The sequence below is a fragment of the Odocoileus virginianus genome, chromosome 7, assembly GCF_023699985.2.
Source record: "Odocoileus virginianus isolate 20LAN1187 ecotype Illinois chromosome 7, Ovbor_1.2, whole genome shotgun sequence".
Taxonomy (NCBI): domain Eukaryota; kingdom Metazoa; phylum Chordata; class Mammalia; order Artiodactyla; family Cervidae; genus Odocoileus; species Odocoileus virginianus.
In genome coordinates, this window is record NC_069680.1 from 24,577,423 (window position 1) to 24,598,106 (window position 20,684).

Consider the following 20,684-nt stretch of genomic DNA (forward strand, 5'->3'; position numbering starts at 1 on the left):
GGAGGAGAGTGCGTGTGGGAGCTGGGTGAGGAGTGAGAAGGAGACTCCACGGCCCGCCCGCGCAGTTCCCGGCCCCCCGCAACACAACCGCCATCAGCAAAAACTATCGGCGTCCACTCCAGAGACACACAGGGTCGAGAAGAGGTCCTTCAGATCTCGAGAGCAACGAACACCACACCGAACTCAAGATGGACTCTCCTCATTGGGCCAACCAAACACGGTCAGCCCAGCAAAAGGGGAGCGTCACCACCTGCTTCAGCTCTAGGGGTAACGTTGAATAACCGCTGCGTTCCCGCGCGCTCTGCACCGCGCCTGCGCAAATCCCAGGGTTGCACTAGGCTGCCAGTGCGCATGCGCCGCCCTCCAGCTCTTTCCCCAGTGCCTTGGGAACCCCGCCAACTAAACTGGCCGGCACGCGCATGCGTGTTTACGGAAGCTGGTGTCTTCCCGAAGCCGCCTGGAAACCACGGCTCTCAGGTTTGCTGCCGGCCGAGCCGGAAGTTGCCTTTAACCGTCCTTGGTCTGGCGAAAATTAAAGAGCTATAAAGAGAGGTTCCGGAGCCGACCTGGTCCGTAGGTGGCCGAATGGAGACCGAGACTGTACACGCGCCATTGACCCGGCGCCCGACCCTGGCCTCTTCCTGGGATGCCGCGTGCGGAGCCTTGGCCCAGAGTCTCCGTCTCACCCGGGCTGGTCTCGGCGCCGGAGACGCCGACTGGGAGGAGCTGCTGGCGCCGCCCGCCGCACGGTGCGCTGGGCCGGCGGGGACTGGGTTGTGCTCGGGGACACAGCCGCGCTCCTAGGGGAGCCGCGAGGGGAGGCGGGGACCCTGAGGGGAGAAGGTCTGCGCCCGAAATGCGGGAGCCGAGCGGGTGACGGGGCTGTGCGGGAGGCGAAGGCGAGACGGCCGGGCCGGGGTGTCGGGAGGACAGAGGGTCGTCCGCGGGAAAGCTGAGGGGACTCAGGTGTGAATGTTGGGGACCGGGGGGGGGGGGGCAGGTGAGCGGGAGACAGCGTTTCACACACACCCTCCTTGAGTCCATCTTGTTGGCTCCTGAGGCCCCTTGTGGGGATCAGAACCGGCCTCTTATTCTGAAACAAAAACCTCCTGTCTACCAAAATAGGCATTTAAAAAAATCCAAATGTCGAAAATCTTCATAAACTTGATTTTAAAAGTGGCACACTTTGGTCCTTTATTCCATTCTGCACCCCCAGTCACACACACACACACACACACACACACACACACACACACTTCTAGCCACCACCACCGCCACCCCCCCCCCCCCTTATTTTAAATTTCATGCTAGCCGCCCAGTAAATATATTTCATTAACTGGGCAGGCAATTACAGGAAGTCGCATACAATGTTGATATAAGTCAAAGGAAAATACTGGAGACCCTCGCGTCTAAAGCATCATTTCCTCATGATTTCTGTATTGAACATTTATTTGGTCAGTGTTTTGGAGTGCACTTGGACTCCAAATGCAGACGTAAGTGAACTGGATAATATGTCAACCCTGTGGCCCATTAACTGGTTAATGACAATGTTCAGAGAACTATAGGTATATTCTTCATTTTCTTTTCAGCCAGGACCTGGTGATTTTGCAAAGGAACCTGAACAGCCAAGATGAAAACCCCTGCTTCCTTCACCTGAGATGTGACCCTCATGGAGGTGAAGAAATCGTTTCTATTGGCATTTTAAGCTCAGCAAGAAATATGGAAGTATACTTAGGAGAGGAGTACTGTGGAACCAGTAGGGGCAAGAATGTTTGTAATGGTCTGGATAACAGGTGTGTGACTTCTGCATGTGCAAGTATTCTTCTGAAGTGTTTCATTTTTTTGAGCTTTTGCAGTATTTGTTGATTCTCTGACATTGGTGCTAAACACTAGAAGAGAGAAGATAAAAAGATACCAGCAGAGGTAGAAGTTTAGGCCTTTAGGGATCTTAAAGACAATCTAGAGCAGCCTAATTGTTTTTATAAATGTGGAAATGGAGAGCAAATGGAAGAGAGAGAAGTTGGTAAAATATCATAGCTAGTTAGTGGAAGAGTTTTATTAGAATGAAACTCTGCTAAGTGTTTCACATTTGTTTTCTTTAACTTACAAGGCTCTGTTTCCCAAAAATTAATTTTGTCTTATCAGTCTGGAACTTTGAACATTTTTCTGTAGGAAACCCTTTACAAATAGTACATGAACTTAAGACTGCCATACCAGCATACTTAACCCATTTATTATACCTCCCTCCCCCCAATTTCTTATGAAGATTCTGTCTTAATCGTTCCTTAATATGAATCAAAATGTGAACTGTCCATGTTGTATATAATGGATATATTCTTTAACTTTATGGTGTGCTCTGTGCTACATAATTATACAGTTGGTATAATTTAATTTTCTCATGTAGCTAGCAAGTGGCAGATAGTGTTTTTATATCCAGTGCAACTCCACAGGAAATTCCAACTGTTTATGTCCCACCAGGAATACTGAATTTCAGGATTTAAATATTGTCCTGGAAACCTTTATTTTCAAATGTAACTATTATAAATGATAATGTATGAAACTTTTTGTAATTTTTTTTAATTTTTAGTGAACATGAAAAGATTACTTTGTACAAAAAATATCTAAAATTGGAGTCTCCCACACATGCTTGTAAAATAAAGGTAAGTCATTTCTAAATTTTAACTAATTTGAAAACTATAGTTGTTTTTCTATTATATATACACTTACTTTCTGTTGATTTGGTAAAATAATTAGTCCAACTTGGTCTCTAGTTCTAGTTCAGAAATACTTAGTAAACTGTAAAAAAAAAAAATTCTTTTCTAAAAATATGCATTTTTCTTTTAAAATTTGAACATTTATTACATTGCAATGTCATGACATATACTGTTGATAATAGAGTAGTATTTTACTTTTAAGCCTCCAAAAACTGTGATTAAAAAAAAAATTTTAACTAAGTTATAGTTTATTTACTTGAATATGTAAGTTTAAAAGATTTGTTATCTTTTTATGAAACTTAGGTGTCAAAAAAAACACATGCAGTTTGGGCCCCTAAATATTTAGAAAGATAAAATATAATTAGAGAGCTTTCAGACAAGGGTAACACAAAGTTAAAGAAAATTGGACTGATGTCTTCAGCATGAACAATATTGTTAAGGTGAAGTTTACTGATGTCATTGGGTGTAGGGAAAGGGTATAGAGCTGGAAACCATAAGCCCTGGCTGTTAAGTAGGCTCTTTTGCTGACTAGCAGAGTAACCTTGAGCCAGTTTCTTCATTTTGTTTGGACCTACTTTATGGGTAATATTAGAGAAGTGAAGAAAATAAATTATTGAATTGATTATTTTTAACTCTAAAATTCTGTGCTGATTATTACAGAAGAGCAAAGACGTTGTTTAGGTGTATATACTAATAGCTTCTAAAGTTGTTTAAATAAGGTGATTCATTCATCCACACATATTGGAATGCCTATTAATAACAGCTATGGTACTTGACATTTAGGAATTAGCAGTTATGAAATAAATTAGAATGAAGCCATCACACTGCTAATATTATAGTGGGCAAGACAGATAATAAGTTGATTCAGTGTGGAAAATAGGCACCACATTCACTCCTGAGAAAGGTTTGGGGATTAAAAAGCAGAGCAGGAGTAATATGGAAGTTGAAATGTGGGTGTATACATTTCATGAGGTATTTACTCACTTGCTGATAACAGTCACATCTTTGGTGCCACACTGTTTTTAGATCATGGACCTCTATTCACCTGTGTCTTTGTGTGATGTATGGGTTTGTTGTCTCTGGAGATGAATGGGGTTTGTAACTGTGCTTAAGAAGTACCAGGGAGTGCTTTCCACTTTGCTACTTTGCAGTCCTACAGCACACAGGAAACATCTTGATTTAGAAGCATGAATAAAATGAGGCAGCATAAAGCATTGGAAAAGCTCCTGGGAGAGAAGTCAGAAGAATTAGGCTCAAAGATTGACCTTTATTACTCTCTTGACAAATTAGAAAGTCATATTAACTCATCTTTTATATGTGCAAACTATTGAGCTCTAACTCATCTTTTCTATGTGCAAACTACTGAGCTTTAACTCATCTGGACATTCTCTTAGAATTCCTTCAGAATTTATTCTAAATTGTAAAATACTGAACTGTATTAACTATCAGCCAACACTTTGCATGGACTTCTAGTGAGTCTTATTTAATATCAAGTAATATTATGGCAAGTTTCAGTATGTTAAGTACTCAGATTTGAATAGTTTATCTTTAATTCCTTAAACTACTAAGTAAAACATTATTTACACTTAATTCTTTTAGTTGTAAAAAGACTTTTTAAAGTTGATGTAGTTCTTTTTAGCTTTCTTCAGTGACTAGAGAAACTTTAAAATATACTTGAGGTTAATTTTTAGACTTTTGAATGCTTCAGTCTTACTTCAATATTGACAAGAAATGACCTTAAATAATGGTTGTTTTTATTACTATTAATTTTCCTGGTCTTCTCTGTTATAATAGCTGCTCTCCTTTGGTGAAAAGAACTGTGTGTTCATCAGTAAAGTTGTGGTGCACATGAGGCCAGTCTCGGCACATTCTTCAGCAGGCTCTCCTGCTCTAGGATCAAGGATAGACCTGGAGAGGGTCCAAACCATCATGGAGTCCATGGGGTCAAAGTTATCACCTGGAGCTCAGCAGTTGATGAATGTGGTGAGATTCCAGCAGCAGGTGAGTACGAATGGATTTCTTTCCAGAAACTATTACAATTCTTTAAATGATAGCACTTTATTACAACATGTGGTAACATAAATTTTTTCCTTTTAGCTTTTATTATTACTGATTTCCCTGTTGTCTTTGCTTACTTATGTAAAAATTGCATCTTGTTAAAAAAAATGGTTTTTACAGCCTTCACAATTGTCTGTGAATTCTCTAGCTCATTCATTCAGTAAGCATTTACTTAGCCCCTTTTTCATGAATAATGCACTGTTTTGATTACTTTAGAAAGTTCTAAGGTGAATGAGCCTACAGCCTGTCTTTAAGGATTTCTATAAACTTAATAGGGAACTCAGGGCATGTAAGTGGGGAGTGTTGAGAAAGACTAGGAAAGGCTTATTAAAGGAAGTGGCATTTTATCTGGGCCTTTAAAGAGAAAAGGTGGGATTAAGCAAGTGAGTTTGGAGGGACACAACTTAAGAAATGATGCTGTGAAAGTGCTCCACTCAATATGCCAGCAAATTTGGAAAACTCAGCAGTGGCCACAGGACTGGAAAAGGTCAGTTTTCATTCCAGTTCCAAAGAAAGGCAATGCCAAAGAATGCTCAAACTACCACACAATTGCACTCATCTCACACACTAGTAAAGTAATGCTTAAAATTCTCCAAGCCAGACTTCAGCAATACGTGAACTGTGAACTTCCAAATGTTCAAGCTAGTTTTAGAAAAGGCAGAGGAACCAGAGATCAAATTGCCAACATCCACTGATCATTGAAAAAGCAAGAGAGTTCCAGAAAAACATCTATTTCTGCTTTATTGACTATGCCAAAGCCTTTGACTGTGTGGATCACAATAAACTGTGGAAAATTCTGAAAGAGATGGGAATACCAGACCACCTGACCTGCCTCTTGAGAAACCTATATGAAGGTCAGGAAGCAACAGTTAGAACTGGACATGGAACAACAGACTGGTTCCAAATAGGAAAAGGAGTACGTCAAGGCTGTATATTGTCACCCTGCTTATTTAACTTATATGCAGAGTACATCATGAGAAACGCTGGGCTGGAAGAAGCACAAGCTGGAATCCAGATTGCCAGGAGAAATATCAATAACCTCAGATATGCAGATGACACCACCCTTATGGCAGAAAGTGAAGAGGAACTAAAGAGTCTCTTGATGAAAGTGAAAGATGAAAAAGTTGGCATAAAGCTCAGCATTCAGAAAACTAAGATCATGGCATCCGGTCCCATCACTTCATGGGAAATAGATGGGAAACAGCAGAAACAGTGTCAGACTTCATTTTTCTGGGCTCCAAAGTCACTGTGGATGGTGATTGAAGCCATGAAGTTAAAGACGCTTACTCCTTGGAAGGAAAGTCATGACCAGCCTAGACAGCATATTAAAAAGCAGAGACATTACTTGCCAGCAAAGGTCCGTCTAGTCATGGCTATAGTTTTTCCAGTGGTCATGTATGGATGTGAGCGTTGGACTGTAAAGAAAGCTGAGTGCAGAAGAATTGATGCTTTTGAACTGTGGTGTTGGAGAAGGCTCTTGAGAGTCCCTTGGACTACAAGGAGATCCAACCACTCCATCCTAAAGGAGATCAGTCCTGGGTGTTCATTGGAAGGTCTGATGTTGAAGCTGAAACTCCAATACTTTGGCCACCTGATGCAAAGAGCTGACTCATTGGAAAAGACCCTGATGCTGGGAAAGATTGAGGGCAGGAGAAGGGAATGACAGGATGAGATGGTTGGATGACATCACCAATTCGATGGACATGGGTTTAGGTGGACTCCGGGAGTTTGTGATGGACAGGGAGGCCTGGTGTGCTGTGGTTCATGGGGTTGCAAAGAGTCGGACATGACTGAGTGACTGAACTGAACTGAACTTAAGAGGTAGAGAATAGTTCAGATTAAATCTTCAGTGTTGGAAGGAGTAGGATGTAGCTAGGAACGGAATAGAAGTTCATTTCTGTGGAGTGAAGATGTGATAGGAGAAACTTCAGGTGGACTGGGGCTGGATCATACAGGATTTTGAATGCTGTTATAAAGTTTGTGGGTATCTTTTAGCTTTATGTGACAAAATGTGGTCCACTGGAGAAGATAATGGCAAACCACTTCAGTATTCTTGCCTTGAGAACCCCATCAACAGTGTAGAAAGGCAAAAAAGATAGGACACTGAAAGATGAACTCTCCAGGTAGGTAGGTGCCCAATATACTACTGGATATCAGTGGAGAAATAACTCCAGACAGAATGAAGAGATGGAGCCAAAGCAAAAACTACACCCACTTGTGGATGTGACTGGTGATAGAAGCAAGGTCTGATGCTGTAAAGAGCAATATTGCATAGGAACCTGGAATGTTAGGTCCATGAATCAAGGCAAACTGGAAGTGGTCAAATAGGAGATGGCAAGAGTGAATGTCGACATTTTAGTAATCAGCAAACTAAAATGGACTCGAACAGGTGAACTTAACTCAGATGACCATTAGATCTACTACTGTGGGCAAGAATCCCTTATAAGGAATGGAGTAGCAATCAGAGTCAACAAGAGATTCCAAAATGCAGTACTTGTATGCAGTCTCCAAAACAACAGAATAATCTCTGTTCATTTCCAAGGCAAACCATTAAATATCATGGAAATCCAAGTCTGTGCCCTGAAGTAACACTGAAGAAGCCGAAGTTGAACAGTTCTATGAAGACCTACAAGACCTTTTGGAACTGTCACCCAAAAAAGATGTCCTTTTCATTATAGGGGACTGGAATGAAAGGTAGGAACTCAAGAAACACCTGGAGTAACAGGCACATTTGGCCTTGGAGTACAGGATGAAACAGGGCAAAGGCTAATCAGGTTTTGCCAAGAGAACGCACTGGTCATAGCAAACACCCTCTTCCAACAACACCAGGGAAGGCTGTACACATGGACATCACCAGATGGTCAACACTGAAATCAGATTGATTATATTCTTTGCAGTCAAAGATGGAGAGGCTCTATACAGTCAGCAAAAACAAGACCAGGAGTTGACTGTGGCTCAGATAAACTCCTTATTGCCAAATTGAGACTTAAAGTGAAGGAAATAGGGAAAACCACTAGACCATTCAGGTATGACCTAAATCAGATCCCTTAAGATTATACAGTGGAAGTGGGAAATAGATTTAAGGGACTAGATCTGATAGAGTGCCTGATGTACTATGGACGGAAGTTCGTGACATTGTACAGGAGACAGGGATCAAGACCATCCCTAAGAAAAAGAAATGCAAAAACCAAAATGGCTGTCTGAGGAGGCCTTACAAATAGCTGTGGAAAGAAAGAGAAACGAAAAGCAAAGGAGAAAAGGAAAGATTTTCCCATTTGAATGCAGAGTTCCAATGAATAGCAAGGAGAGGTAAGAAAGCCTTCCTCAGTGATCAGTGCAAAGAAATAGAGGAAAACAACAGAATGGGAAAGACTAGAGATCTCTTCAAGAAAATTAGTGATACCAAGGGAACATTTCATGCAAAGTCGGGCTTAATAAAGGACAGAAATGGTATGAACCTAACAGAAGCAGAAGATATTAAGAAGAGGAAGCAAGAATACACAGAAGAACCGTACAAAAAAGATCATCATGACCCAGATAATCACAATGGTGTGGTTACTCACCTAGAGCCAGACATCCTGGAATGTGAAGTCAGGTGGGCCTTAGGAAGTGTCACTATGAACAAAGTTGGTGGAGGTGATGGAATTCCAGCTGAGCTATTTCAAATCCTAAAAGATGCTGTGAAAGTGCTGTACTCAATATGCCAGAAAATTTGGAAAATTCAGCAGTGGCCACAGGACTGGAAAAGGTCAGTTTTCATTCCAATTCCAAAGAAAGGCAATGCCAAAGAATGCTCAGATTACCACACAGTTGCACTTATCTCACACGCTAGTAAAGTAATGCTCAAAATTCTCCAAGCCAGGCTTCAACAATACATGAACCGTGAACTTCCAGATGTTCAAGCTAGTTTTAGAAAAGGCAGAGGAACCAGAGATCAGATTGCCAACATCCGCTGGATCATTGGAAAAGCAAGAGAGTTCCAGAAAAACATGTATTTCTGCTTTATTAACTGTGCCACAAAGCCTTTGTCTGTGAGGATCACAATAAACTGTGGAAAATTCTGAAAGAGATGGGAATACCAGACCACCTGATCTGCCTCTTGAGAAATCTGTATGTAGGCCAGGAAGCAACAGTTAGAACTGGACATGGAACAGCAGACTGGTTCCAAATAGGACAAGAGTATATCAATGCTGTATATTGTCACCCTGCTTATTTAACTTATAGGCAGAGTACATCATGAGAAACTCTGGGCTGGAAGAAGCACAAGCTGGAATCAAGATTGATGGGAGAAATATCAATCACCTCAGATATGCAGATGACACCACCCTTACGGCAGAAAGTGAAGAGAAACTAAGAAGCCTCTTGATGAAAGTGAAAGAGGAGAGTGAAAAAGTTGGCATAAAGCCCAGCATTCAGAAAACTAAGATCATGGCATCCGGTCCCATCACTTCATGGCAAATAGATGGGGAAACAGTGGCTGACTTTTTTGGGGGGGGATCCAAACTCACTGCAGATGGTAATTGCAGCCATGAAATTAAAAGACACTTTACTCCTAAGTTATGACCAACTTAGACAGCATATTAGAAAGCAGAGACATTACTTTGTCAACAAAGGTCCATCTAGTTAAGGCTATGGTTTTTCCAGTAGTCATGTATGGTTGTAAGAGTTGGATTATAAAGAAAGCTTAGCACTGAAGAATTGATGCTTTTGAACTGTAGTGTTGGAGAAGACTTTTGAGAATCCCTTGGACTGCAAGGAGATCCAACCAGTCCATCCTAAAGGAGATCAGTCCTGAGTGTCCGTTGAAAGGACTGATTTTAAAGCTGTAACTCCAATATTTGGCCACCTGATGCAAAGAGCTGATTCATTTGAAAGATTGAAGGCAGGAGGAGAAAGGGACAACAGAGGAGGAGATGGTTGGATGGCATCACTGACTTGATGGACATGAGTTTGGGTAAACTCCAGGAGTTGGTGATGGACAGGGAGGCCTGGCGTGCTGTGGTCCATGGGGTCACAGAGAGTCAGACATGACTGAGCGACTGAACTGAACCGAACTGATTACTTGTAAAGATGGGTCAGCAGGAAGTGAGGCTGCAAGATGGAAAACATGTGTTATTTCTCATTCAGATGAGGGTTAAAGAGGACCTAAACTTGAAGGAGGAACCTGGTGCTGGGCTGTGAGATGCTACAACAGTGGTACTAGTGGCATTTGACCATAACTTAGTATGAGTTTTGTGGGAGAAAAACAATCCAATGAGAAACTCAAGTTTTGTAGATGCTGATACTAATAATACACATGGAACACAACGGAGGGAGTGACTTGGTGAAAAAGAAGTTTAATTTGGAAGTATTGAATTTTAGATGTGAAACTTTAAAACAAGAAATACAAACTAAAAAGTCATATAACTTCTGTGAGATTTGCCATCATTAATTTAGCAGGAGTATCATTGGAGGGACGGGCAGACATAGGAGAACAGGAGAGCTGGTGATGATCTTGGAAACCTCGGAAAGGAGAGCTTCCAAAAGCACAGAGTCCGTCCTCTTCGTACTCTGGTACAGTGATCTCGCCCGCATAGCTCAGGCGGTTCCTAACGGGTGCTCCTGGTCCAGTGCTCCCTCTCCACAGAGCAGCCAGAATGATCTCAGAGGGTCCGTCAGACTCGACCTCCCCCGTGTAATGTCCCGAACTGCTTCCCCTCACACCAGAGTCAATCCAGATTCCTCACCCTGTCATCTCAGATCTGGGCCGTTGTTCCCACCTCAACACCATCTCCTGTCACATCTGCTCAGATGCTCGTCTCTAGACATTCTGAGGTGTGTGTTCCCCAAATATCCACCTGGGCTCCCACCTCAGGACCTCTGCACTCTTAACTGTTCTCTTTGGCCAGAATCCCCTCTTCTTGATGTTAGCAAGTCTGCTCTTTTCTTGTTCTTTGAGCCTTATCTTAAATGTTCCCTCTTGAGTGAGACCGTCCCTAACCACCCTATTTAAAATAATTAGCCTCTTCATCCTAATCTCTATCATATTTTCATCAGAGCTTTCTTGACTATTTTTGTTTTTGTTCATGTGTTGTTCTGTTTATCTCACTAATACATAAACTTCGTGCAAATAGGATCTGGCTCTCTTGTTTATGGCTCCAGGTAAGTACATAATATATATGCCCTTCAGATTATCAACAGGTACTCCTTGGAGATCTTCAGGGAGTTGGTTTGAATAGTGATAAGCTGAAAGTGTTTAGTTGCTCAGTCACGTCCACCTCTTTGCGATCTCATGGACTATAGCCCACCAGGCTCCTCTGTCCATGGAATTCTCCAGGCAAGAAAACTGGAGTGGGTTGCCAATCCCTTCTCCGGGGATCTTCCCCACCTAGGGATCGAACCCAGGTCTCCCACATTGTGTGCAGATTCTTTTCTGGGTGAGCTACCAGGTTAGGAGATAAGATTTTGTAAAGGGTCATGTGAGCTCTGTAACTATCTGTTGAATATAAAGTAGGAATACTTCATGATCAGAACCGATGGATGGAGTGTAATGACACACACTCTTTAGAACCTTTATGTGTGAGTTGGGGCAGGACCTGTGCTGGAGGGGAAAGGGAGGACATGGGAACAGCTTACTGGCCTCTCCGTTTGATCTGTGCCTTGCCGAAAGTTTTATTAAAGTGATCTCTTATTTTCTTGTGTTTGAAGTTCAAATGTGCTGACGTTGCTTTTGCTTCAGCAGTTTAGAATAATTGAGTAGGAATTCTGTCTGTAAATTCCTGGTATATGGTTGTCATTTAATGTTATCTGAGTGAAAGCTGTAAGAAAATATATTTTCTGAAAGAAAATATATTCAGTTATTCAGGATTTTATTGTTTACCTTTTTCATCTTAAAAAACTAAAAAAGATCTTTTTTCTTGCTTTTTCAAGGTGATACTTATACACATTCTTTATAATTAAAAAAATTAAGGACAGTCTTCAAAAATACCACAAGATGTTCAGAGATAAACAGTTTTTCAGACATCTTGGAGTATATATATACATATGAAATTACATATACAAGTATATGAACACAATTCTACATAAATGCTTTCATGTTTTTTAGCCTGCTCTGTTTTTTTCCCACATATTAATAACATATGTAATGTGCCCTAAAGAATCATTTTATACATATTTTTCTGCCTCCTTTAAAAAAGGTTTGATGCCCTTGCAAGGCAACATATAACAGCTCAAGAAAATGAAGGATTGAATAAAGGCAAACTAAAGAAGTAGAATAGCCACCAGCATCTGAACTTGGTTCGTTTACTGCAGTCATATTGACTAACCTGTGAAATTTCTCAACATTTCATACAAAGTAAAAAATAATCATCTTAAGAGCTTTTCTCTAGAAGAATATGACTAATTTTTATAAAGAGTAAATTTCTTATAATTATGACATATCAGAAAAGAAAAACTCATATAGCAAATGCCTTAATTGCATTTAGATTTTTCTAATTAAAACTTATGGCAAATTAATTGTCATGTACAATTTTGATATTGATTCCACTGTTTATGTAATTGCGATTTTGTAGAATTTTGAATTTTCAATTTTCTGTCATAAAGTTTTCTTGCAGTATCAAAATTATGTAACCACCAAAAATAATTGATTTTTACCTTTACTCAAGTTTTGCCTTGAGTAAAGCTTCTTTTCACCAAAGGAGAGTGGTCTAATTTTTAAATTTTAAAAATATAATTGTATACAATCATCGTTTTTTAGGAATAATTTAATATTTACTTAAAACTTGCATTCAATAGAAGAAGATAAGATTCCGTTATAAAGGGAGTTTCTCCAGTGGGCAATTCAGTAGCAGTTGCGTGGGGGCTCTGTTGCTCCCACTCACCAGCTTCCCTGGCTCTCATGATTCACATGTCCTGTGGTATTTTCCCTAAAGTATTTATCACCGTCTCCATCCACAGGGTTTCTTTCTTTGTTGTGTATCTCTCCCTGCTCACTAGATTGTACTGTCCACAGTTTCTTGTTCACTGGCTTATTTCTGGAGCCTGAAACAGGACCTGACACAAAGTAGATTTCTGGAAAATATTTGTTGAATGAATAAGTTTGGGGCTCACTTAATCCAAGAATCATTCTGGACTGCCTTCACTTGATCTTGGATAATACTTTTCTCAGTCTCTCTTACAAGGTATTGAACAATAATATCATTGGGAGATGATATTCCCTATGTATCTCTAGTAGAAATCTGGGTTTAGAATTTAAGATGGCATCATATAATGTAACAGTTAGCTAGGGTGGAGGTAGTTTTGCTTTTCTCTTGTGGAAAAATTGAAGAACATAGCAAGAGCATGCCTCTCTATAGATGACAGTTTAACCTCCTATCAGATGTGAGCCAGTCTTCTCAGGAAGGAATATAGCCTAGCTGGTCGAGTTGAGGCCACAAAACATAATCATTACCCTATAAATTATTATGGCAGACAAGGCCCAAAGGTAGCTAGCTCATTTTAATCATTGAAAATATCACAAAAATATTCAAACTTTAAGCATATAAGTAGAGCATCAAACTTTAAGCAAGTAACTATCTAGTCTATCTTCCAGTAAAAACAAATTGTATTTCTTTAGGGTGGCCTACATTTCTGACAGTGGGCAGATCATTTTTAATTCTAGGAAAATTTATCAATTACTGTGACTTATTCAAAAATACCATAAATTAAGGAGGCCTTTGTAGTGGAAACACTAAAATATGCCTGTGCAGTTTTACTAAGTATGCTTGTATTTATTTGCAGATTTTCCTTAGCAGAACTACACTGGAATTTGGAATGACTGGAAGTCCTGACTGGAGTTGGGTGTCTGGGGCTCCAGTCCTAGTTCTGCCACAGACATCTGTGTTACCTTGGCCGGGTTAGCTTTAGTCTTTTCTCCTCAACTCAGTACTGGGGCCGTGGCTGTAGTCTACTCCATGTGGATGTTCCGAGGCTCGGAGGGAAGAAGGCACCTTGCCTCCAGAGTTCGCTGTCATTGTCATTAATGTTCCTGCTGTTTGCTTGCCTGCCTCCCTTAGAATTGTGTTGCCCTCGGAGAGCAGCTCCAGTCGATCCTGGGAAACGCGGGACACAGGCACGCGCTGGGACTGCAGTCCTCGTCTGCTCCGGGAGCCTTCGACAAGTCATCCTCCACACCTTTTCCTTTCAGAACTGGGCTGACATCTGGAAACGTGGCTGAAGACTCGGAAGCTAACACTGAGAAAAGTCTGCAGCCAGCTGGTGGAGGAAGTCTGAGCAGCCTCCAAGAGTGTAAAATTGTGCCACAAAGCTGTTCTCTTCTTGAGAATGACCTGAAGAATGCAGTATCTTCTTTCTTATCAAAGAAAGCAAGTGACAGCTCACACATACCTAACTCGGAGTTGCTGCCTTTTCTCCAGAATTTGTGTGGTCAGGTGAGCCATCTCCGGGTGGGACCCGGCATCAAGTGGCAGGACAGCATCCCGAAGCCCGGCGGAGGCACTGGGGGTGTCACGTAAGTGTTTAGACCCGTGTGGTCGGGTGGGGTGTGGGGGAGGGTGAGGAGGCAGGTGGAGGAAAGGGGTTTGTTTCAGTAACTTCTTCCTGAAATTGTTTCCGGAGAGAACCGTAGGAGCTTTGACATTTCACCACTGACACATGTAGAGGAAAGAAAGATTCTCCGGAGTAGAACGCGTTGCTTTGAGAGAAGTGTGTAAACTGGAGGTGCCGAGCACGTCTCAGGCGTTTGGTGGCAGGAGCACAAGCATCAGACAAGGGTCGGGGCGGGGAGTTACCTGTGTGAAAGGAGCGGAGCTGCAGTGGCCGTGATGTGTGCGCTTTGCCCGACTGTATGAAGTGAGCCACTGCAGCGGGTTTTCCCTGTAGATCTGTGTGAGCCGGGCCGATTTTGGAGTCATGCAGACAGTTTTCAGCTCGTAATTGTTTATAGTATACAGGCGCTTATCCTCTGGTTTCATAATTCCAATTTTTTCCACTCCTGCTTTGATTAAGTGGTAGCTATTTATTTTTAGTATGTTCCCCATCCTTTATATAAATGGAGTGTGTCCAAATATTGCACTGGAATTCAGGACTCTAATCATAGTCCTGGCTTAACTATTTGACTTAACAATTTCAATCTTTGGATTTATACTTTTATTACATATAAAATGAGGTAGTTCTGTTGGTTGAAATTTTTTTAATATTCCAATAGCATTCAGTTTGAGGAGTTTAATAAGTTATTGAAACAAAAAAGTGGTTCTTACTTGAGAAGGACAAGGAAAGATAACATTAGTCTTTAATACTTTAAATTACTTTAATATTAGGTTGGTGCAAACTCAGTTGTGGTTTTTGGACCGTGAATTTTAAGTCATTATAACTAAGCTCAAGCACATCTTTATTAGTCATAGTAGGAACCTTTACAATCAACACATTTTTACCAATGAGAAATAAGTTTGTTTATTCTTGTAGTGTAAAAATCTGTGCCTCTGGATCCAACAACTCTTGGAAAGCATTTTCTGCCTCTTGCTGGTTGTGGAAGCATTTTCCCTGCAAAAAGCCGTTGAGATGCTTGAAGTGGTAGTTGGTTGGCAAGACGTCAAGTGAATATGGCGGATGAGGCAAAACTTTGTAGCCCAGTTCATTCAGCTTTTGAAGCATTGGTTGTGTGACGTGCAGTCAGGTATTGTTGAGGAGAATTGGGCCCTTTCCGTCGACCCATGCTGGCTGCAGGCATTGCAGTTTTCAGAGCATCTCATTGATTTGCTGAGCATACTTCTCAGATGCAATGGTTTTGCTAGGATTCAGAAAGCTGTAGTGGATCAGATGGGCAGCAGACCACCAAAGAATGACCATGACCTTTTTTTGGTGCAAGTTTGGCATTGGGAAGTGATCTGGTGCTTCTTCTCAATCCAGCCACTGAGCTGATCATCACTGGTTGTCTTATAAAATCCACTTTTCATCACGCGTCACAATCCAGTCGAGAAATGGTGTGTTATCATTGCATACAATAAGAGAACGTGATACTTCAAAATGATATTTTTTTTTGTTTTTGGTCAGCTCACAAGGCAAGCACTTATCCAGCTTTCTCACCTTTCCAGTTTGCTTCAAATGACCATAGAATGGTTGACGTTGAGTTTTTAGGCAGCTCTCTTGTGTAGTTGTATGAGGATCAGCTTCAATGATTGCTCTCAGTTGGTCATTGTCAACTTCCGTGGCCAGCCACTGTGCTCTTCATCTTCAAGGCTCTTGTTTCCTTTGAAAAACTTCTTGAATCCCCAGTGCACCATATATTCCTTAGGAGTTCCTGGACCAACTGTGTTGTTGATGTTGGGAGTTGTCTCTACTGCTTTATTTCCCATTTTGAACTTGGATAAAAAAATCACTCAAAGGACTTCTTTGGTGGCTCAGATGGTAAAGAAAATGGCTTGAATTTGCTTTTTGTCTAACATCATTTCCCTAACCTAATATAAATATAAAATACACAACAAGTAATAAGTCATTAGCAAAAAAATCATAGAGCAAGAATGCATATAAAATGATGTATAACATAACCACATTTATTTAAGAATATATTCCATTATCAAACAGCAGGTTTCAACAACGCAAAACTGCAATTACTTGTGCACCAACCTAATACTTTAAAAGTATTAAATTACTTTAATACTTTGACTTCCTTACTTCCTAATTATCAGAGAATTTCTTTCATCATGCATAGGTGTCTGTCAAATATTTTCCCTATGGCCATTTATATGATCATGAATTTTCTTCTGTAGTCTGATCTTATCATTAATTACATTAATTTCAAAACCTGAACCCACCTTGCATACCTAGAGTAAATCCCACTTAGTGTGGGCTATAATTTTTATACAGTGTTGGATCTGATTTGCTAATATTTTTTTGAGTATTCTTGCATCTAATTTATTAGAGGTACTGGTCTGTATTTTTCTTGTCCCATCTTTGGTTTTTCCTATGAAGATAATACTGGCCTCATAAAATGAGTTCCACATCTTAAAAGAGATTGTGTACAACTGGCATTATCTCTTCTTAAGATGTTTGGTATTGATAGGAGTCCTCAGTGCAACCAGCTGGGCCTGGATATTTCTTTCTCAGAGACTGTTAAATTACAAATTCGGTTTTTAACATAGTAAAGTTGTCAGTTCTCCCCGTTGATATAAAGGTTTAATGCAATACATACTAAAATTTCACCACAATATTTTGTAGACATAGACAGGATTATTTTAAAAATATATGAAAAGCAAGAGGCGGAATAGCTAAGACAACCTTGAGAAAGAAGAATGAGGTGGGAGGAGTCCCTCTTCCAGTGTCGAGCCTTCTGCAGCGAGAGTATCAGGACAGGGCAGTGAGGGCGGAGGGGCGGCCCAGGGCTCAGGGGAGGCCAGTAGAGGGTTCAGAGATGGACCCACACAGGTGTGCTCCCCTGAGTTTTGACAGAGGCGCAACCGCAGTGCAATAAAGGAAGAAGAGTCTTTCTAACTCAGGGTGCTGGAGCAGATGGGTGGCCAAAGAGCAAGAAGTGAACTGTGACCCAGGTCTTGTACCTTGTATAAAACTTCACTCAAAATGGATCAGGGATGTAAGTTTAAAACATGAAGCCATGGAAGTTTTCTAATAATCCATAGGAGACTGTCTTTGGGAACCTAGACAAGATTTCTTAGATATGACACAAAAAGCGGGATAATTGAAAATATATTGGACCACATGAAAATGCAAAATTGTGTTCTGTGAAAGACTCTGGGGGCTTCCCAGTGGCTCAGTAGTAAAAAATCCACCTGCCAGTACAGGAGACAGGCTTTGACCCCTGATCTGATAAGATCCCACGGGCTGTGGGGCAGCTGAGCCTGTCTCTGCACCGCAGCTGGACAGTCTGTGCCCTGGAGCCCGGGAGCCACGCCTCCTGAGGCCCGTGTGCCCTAGAGCACCACAGCTGGACAGTCTGTGCCCGGGAGCCACGACTCCTGAGGCCCGTGTGCCCTAGAGCACCACAGCTGGACAGTCTGTGCCCTGGAGCCCGGGAGCCACGACTCCTGAGGCCCGTGTGCCCTAGAGCACCACAGCTGGACAGTCTGTGCCCGGGAGCCACGACTCCTGAGGCCCGTGTGCCCTAGAGCACCACAGCTGGACAGTCTGTGCCCTGGAGCCCGGGAGCCACGACTCCTGAGGCCCGTGTGCCCTAGAGCACCACAGCTGGACAGTCTGTGCCCGGGAGCCACGACTCCTGAGGCCCGTGTGCCCTAGAGCACCACAGCTGGACACTCTGTGCCCGGGAGCCACGACTCCTGAGGCCCGTGTGCCCTAGAGCACCACAGCTGGACAGTCTGTGCCCTGGAGCTCGGGAGCCACGCCTCCTGAGGCCCGTGTGCCCTAGAGCACCACAGCTGGAGAGTAGCTCCCACTCGGCACAGCTAGACAGAAGGGCCCATGCAGCACAACCGAAAAGAAATAAATAAAGTTCTTTTTTAAAAAAGAATTAAAAAAAAAGACTCTGTGAAGTGGAATAAAATACAAATTCCAAACTGGGGAAAAAAATGTGCAAATCACAAGTCCAATAAATGACTTAACATCTAAAATATAGAAAGGGCTCTTAAAACTCAACATTAAAAAATCCAGCTAGCACATGGGCAAAAGACATAGACATTTTACCAGAGAGGATATACAAAAGCAAATAAGCACATGGAAAGATATGCTATTGACCTCATGGTTATTAAGGAAAAGTGGATTAAAACCACATGATACCACTCCACAGTTATTCAAATGGTGGAAATAAAAAGTGTAAAATGGTGGCAATACCAAATTCCGATAAGGGTGTGGAGAAACAGGATCTCTCATACATTACTCATGGAGATGTAAAGTACTACAGCCACTCTAAAAAATACTCCAGCAGTTTCTAATAACTAAGCGTATATAGGTACTGTGTGCCTCAGCAGTCATGCTCCTGGGCATTCATCCCAGAGAAAAGAAAACATCTGTCCACATAAAAGCCTGTACACAGTTGTTCATAGAAGCTTCTAGTAATTTAGTAAGGTGGTGTGGATTAAAAAAAAAAAAACAAACAAACACCACAACTATTTCAATTGTACCATTGCTTAGGGAAGTACTTGGAAGACCTTAAAAAAATTCACAAGATGACTTTAGATTTGGAGCTCAAAATAAAAAAAGACCCTTTCTATCTAATGGTCTATTCTTTGAGGGTAGAATTTCCATCATCTTCATTTTTATACTCTCACTTCACTTTGTGCTTAAATGTTTAATGAATTAAAGAAATAAGGCGACTTTGGGCATTCAGGGTTGTGGTCGCCTGTTGGATATGTGTTAGAAATATGTTGCAAAGAGACAGAATATAGTTGTGGAGACAAATTACAAAGTTGTGGCTACTTTATTGTACTACAGTTTAGTTGTTTTTGTTATAATATTAAGGAAAATTGTTACATTATTATTTAAATTTACTTCTAGACTGGAAGAGCAATCCATTTGTTGCTACTTGGAAAAGATTCTTTCTAAAAATATGGAACTGATGGAAAAGAAACTTACAGACTACATTGATCAGCGAATATATAAACTCCAGGAGCACATAGATAATAAGCTTGCTTTGTTAATGGACTTGCTGCAGCGTCCCAACTCCCCACCCTCTGGGTTGCCTCTGAGACATTATGACTCTGGAGAAGGACTTTCAAATGGAGAAAGATAAAGGCTCAACATGTACAAAGTACTACAGATATTTATTACATATTTATTATAAAACCAAACCACCAAGAGTTACAGCAACTATTTAATGTCATTTGAGGACCGCTGTTTACTTGCATAAAGTGACCTCAGTGTTCATTTTACTGTACTGTTACTATAAATCTGGTACTGTACACTAAGATTTAATGTGGTAGGGTCATAAATTATTCCTGTTTCCCATATTTTTCACTCTTGTAAGAAATTAACATACACTTCTGGGTTGCTTAAATGTTCAGATTTTTTTAAGGATTTCTGAAGCATTTCATTAGTTTGTACTATATATGTGTTTGATTGGAGTACTCTTACGTTTAGGGGTATACAAAGTGCTTAGAATATGTAAGTGATATTTTTTCTTTTTCTAATTAATTGTTCTTATAAAACTGGGTACTTGAGACTTGCAACCTTTAATTTCAAATCACCATGTTACCTTTTTTATTGTTTATTTCCAATAAAAAATTAAATGTGATGTTTGGCATGTGTAAAACTGGTTTTACATTGGAGCTGTTAATTTTGTGTTCTGTCACATTGTAGCTGTGGATAGAAAAGTAATAATTAGAACTGACCTATTCTCTGTTAGGCTTATTACTTTCAGAATCAGTGTTTGGTGTAAAATGAGAGAAGTCATCTTATTTTATCTCAGTCAACCCAGGAAGTAGAAGGAACTCTCTCCTTTTCCAAACTGATACAGGTTCTTCTTTCCAGAGCCCTTTCTGTTTAACGTGTGAAATTCCGAGATTTTGGATTGAACCATTAAGGCACAAAAATCAAGGAGATTACAGTTCTCTCTGGCAGACTTAAGTTTCAGAAACTATACCTATCATATATGTGTTGTAAGGTGATATATTTGCCTCTAAAAAATAAATGAATTCACTCTGGAAATTAAATGTTTTCACCTAGTATTTTAGATGAAAAAGGATGGTTTACACTCATTTAGTATTTTGATGAATTTAGTTCTTTGAAGTGAGAACTAATATAAAGTTTATTCATTTATAAATCACTCTGAAGTTAGGGACATGAGGTTGGTGTTCAGTCGCTTTTGTGTCTGACTCTTTGCGACCCCATGAATTGTAGCATGCCAGGCTTCCCTGTCCTTCACCGTCTCCCGGAGTAGGACTTGTACCATATATAACTTTGATCAGTCTTTTCCTAATTTATTAACAGCATATGTCACCATTAGATGGCATTTCTTTTAGCACATAG

At 40.9% G+C, this 20,684-nt stretch overlaps 1 protein-coding gene across 2 annotated transcripts; it reads left to right on the plus strand.

Annotated features, from left to right (window-relative positions):
• The first annotated feature begins 398 nt into the window (after positions 1-398).
• On the plus strand, positions 399-19,950 carry C7H10orf88 (chromosome 7 C10orf88 homolog). Of its 2 annotated transcripts, XM_070470368.1 has the most exons (6): positions 408-749; positions 1,590-1,793; positions 2,588-2,660; positions 4,509-4,715; positions 13,805-14,259; positions 19,215-19,950. In XM_070470368.1, exons 1-6 carry the CDS (start codon positions 586-588, stop codon positions 19,447-19,449), a joined length of 1,338 nt encoding a protein of 445 aa, XP_070326469.1. In that variant the 5' UTR covers positions 408-585; the 3' UTR covers positions 19,450-19,950. The 2 variants fall into 2 exon arrangements, with proteins under 2 accessions (XP_070326470.1, XP_070326469.1); XM_070470369.1 differs by lacking the exon at positions 19,215-19,950 and having other exon boundaries at positions 399-749; positions 13,936-14,022.
• The last annotated feature ends 734 nt before the right edge of the window (positions 19,951-20,684 follow it).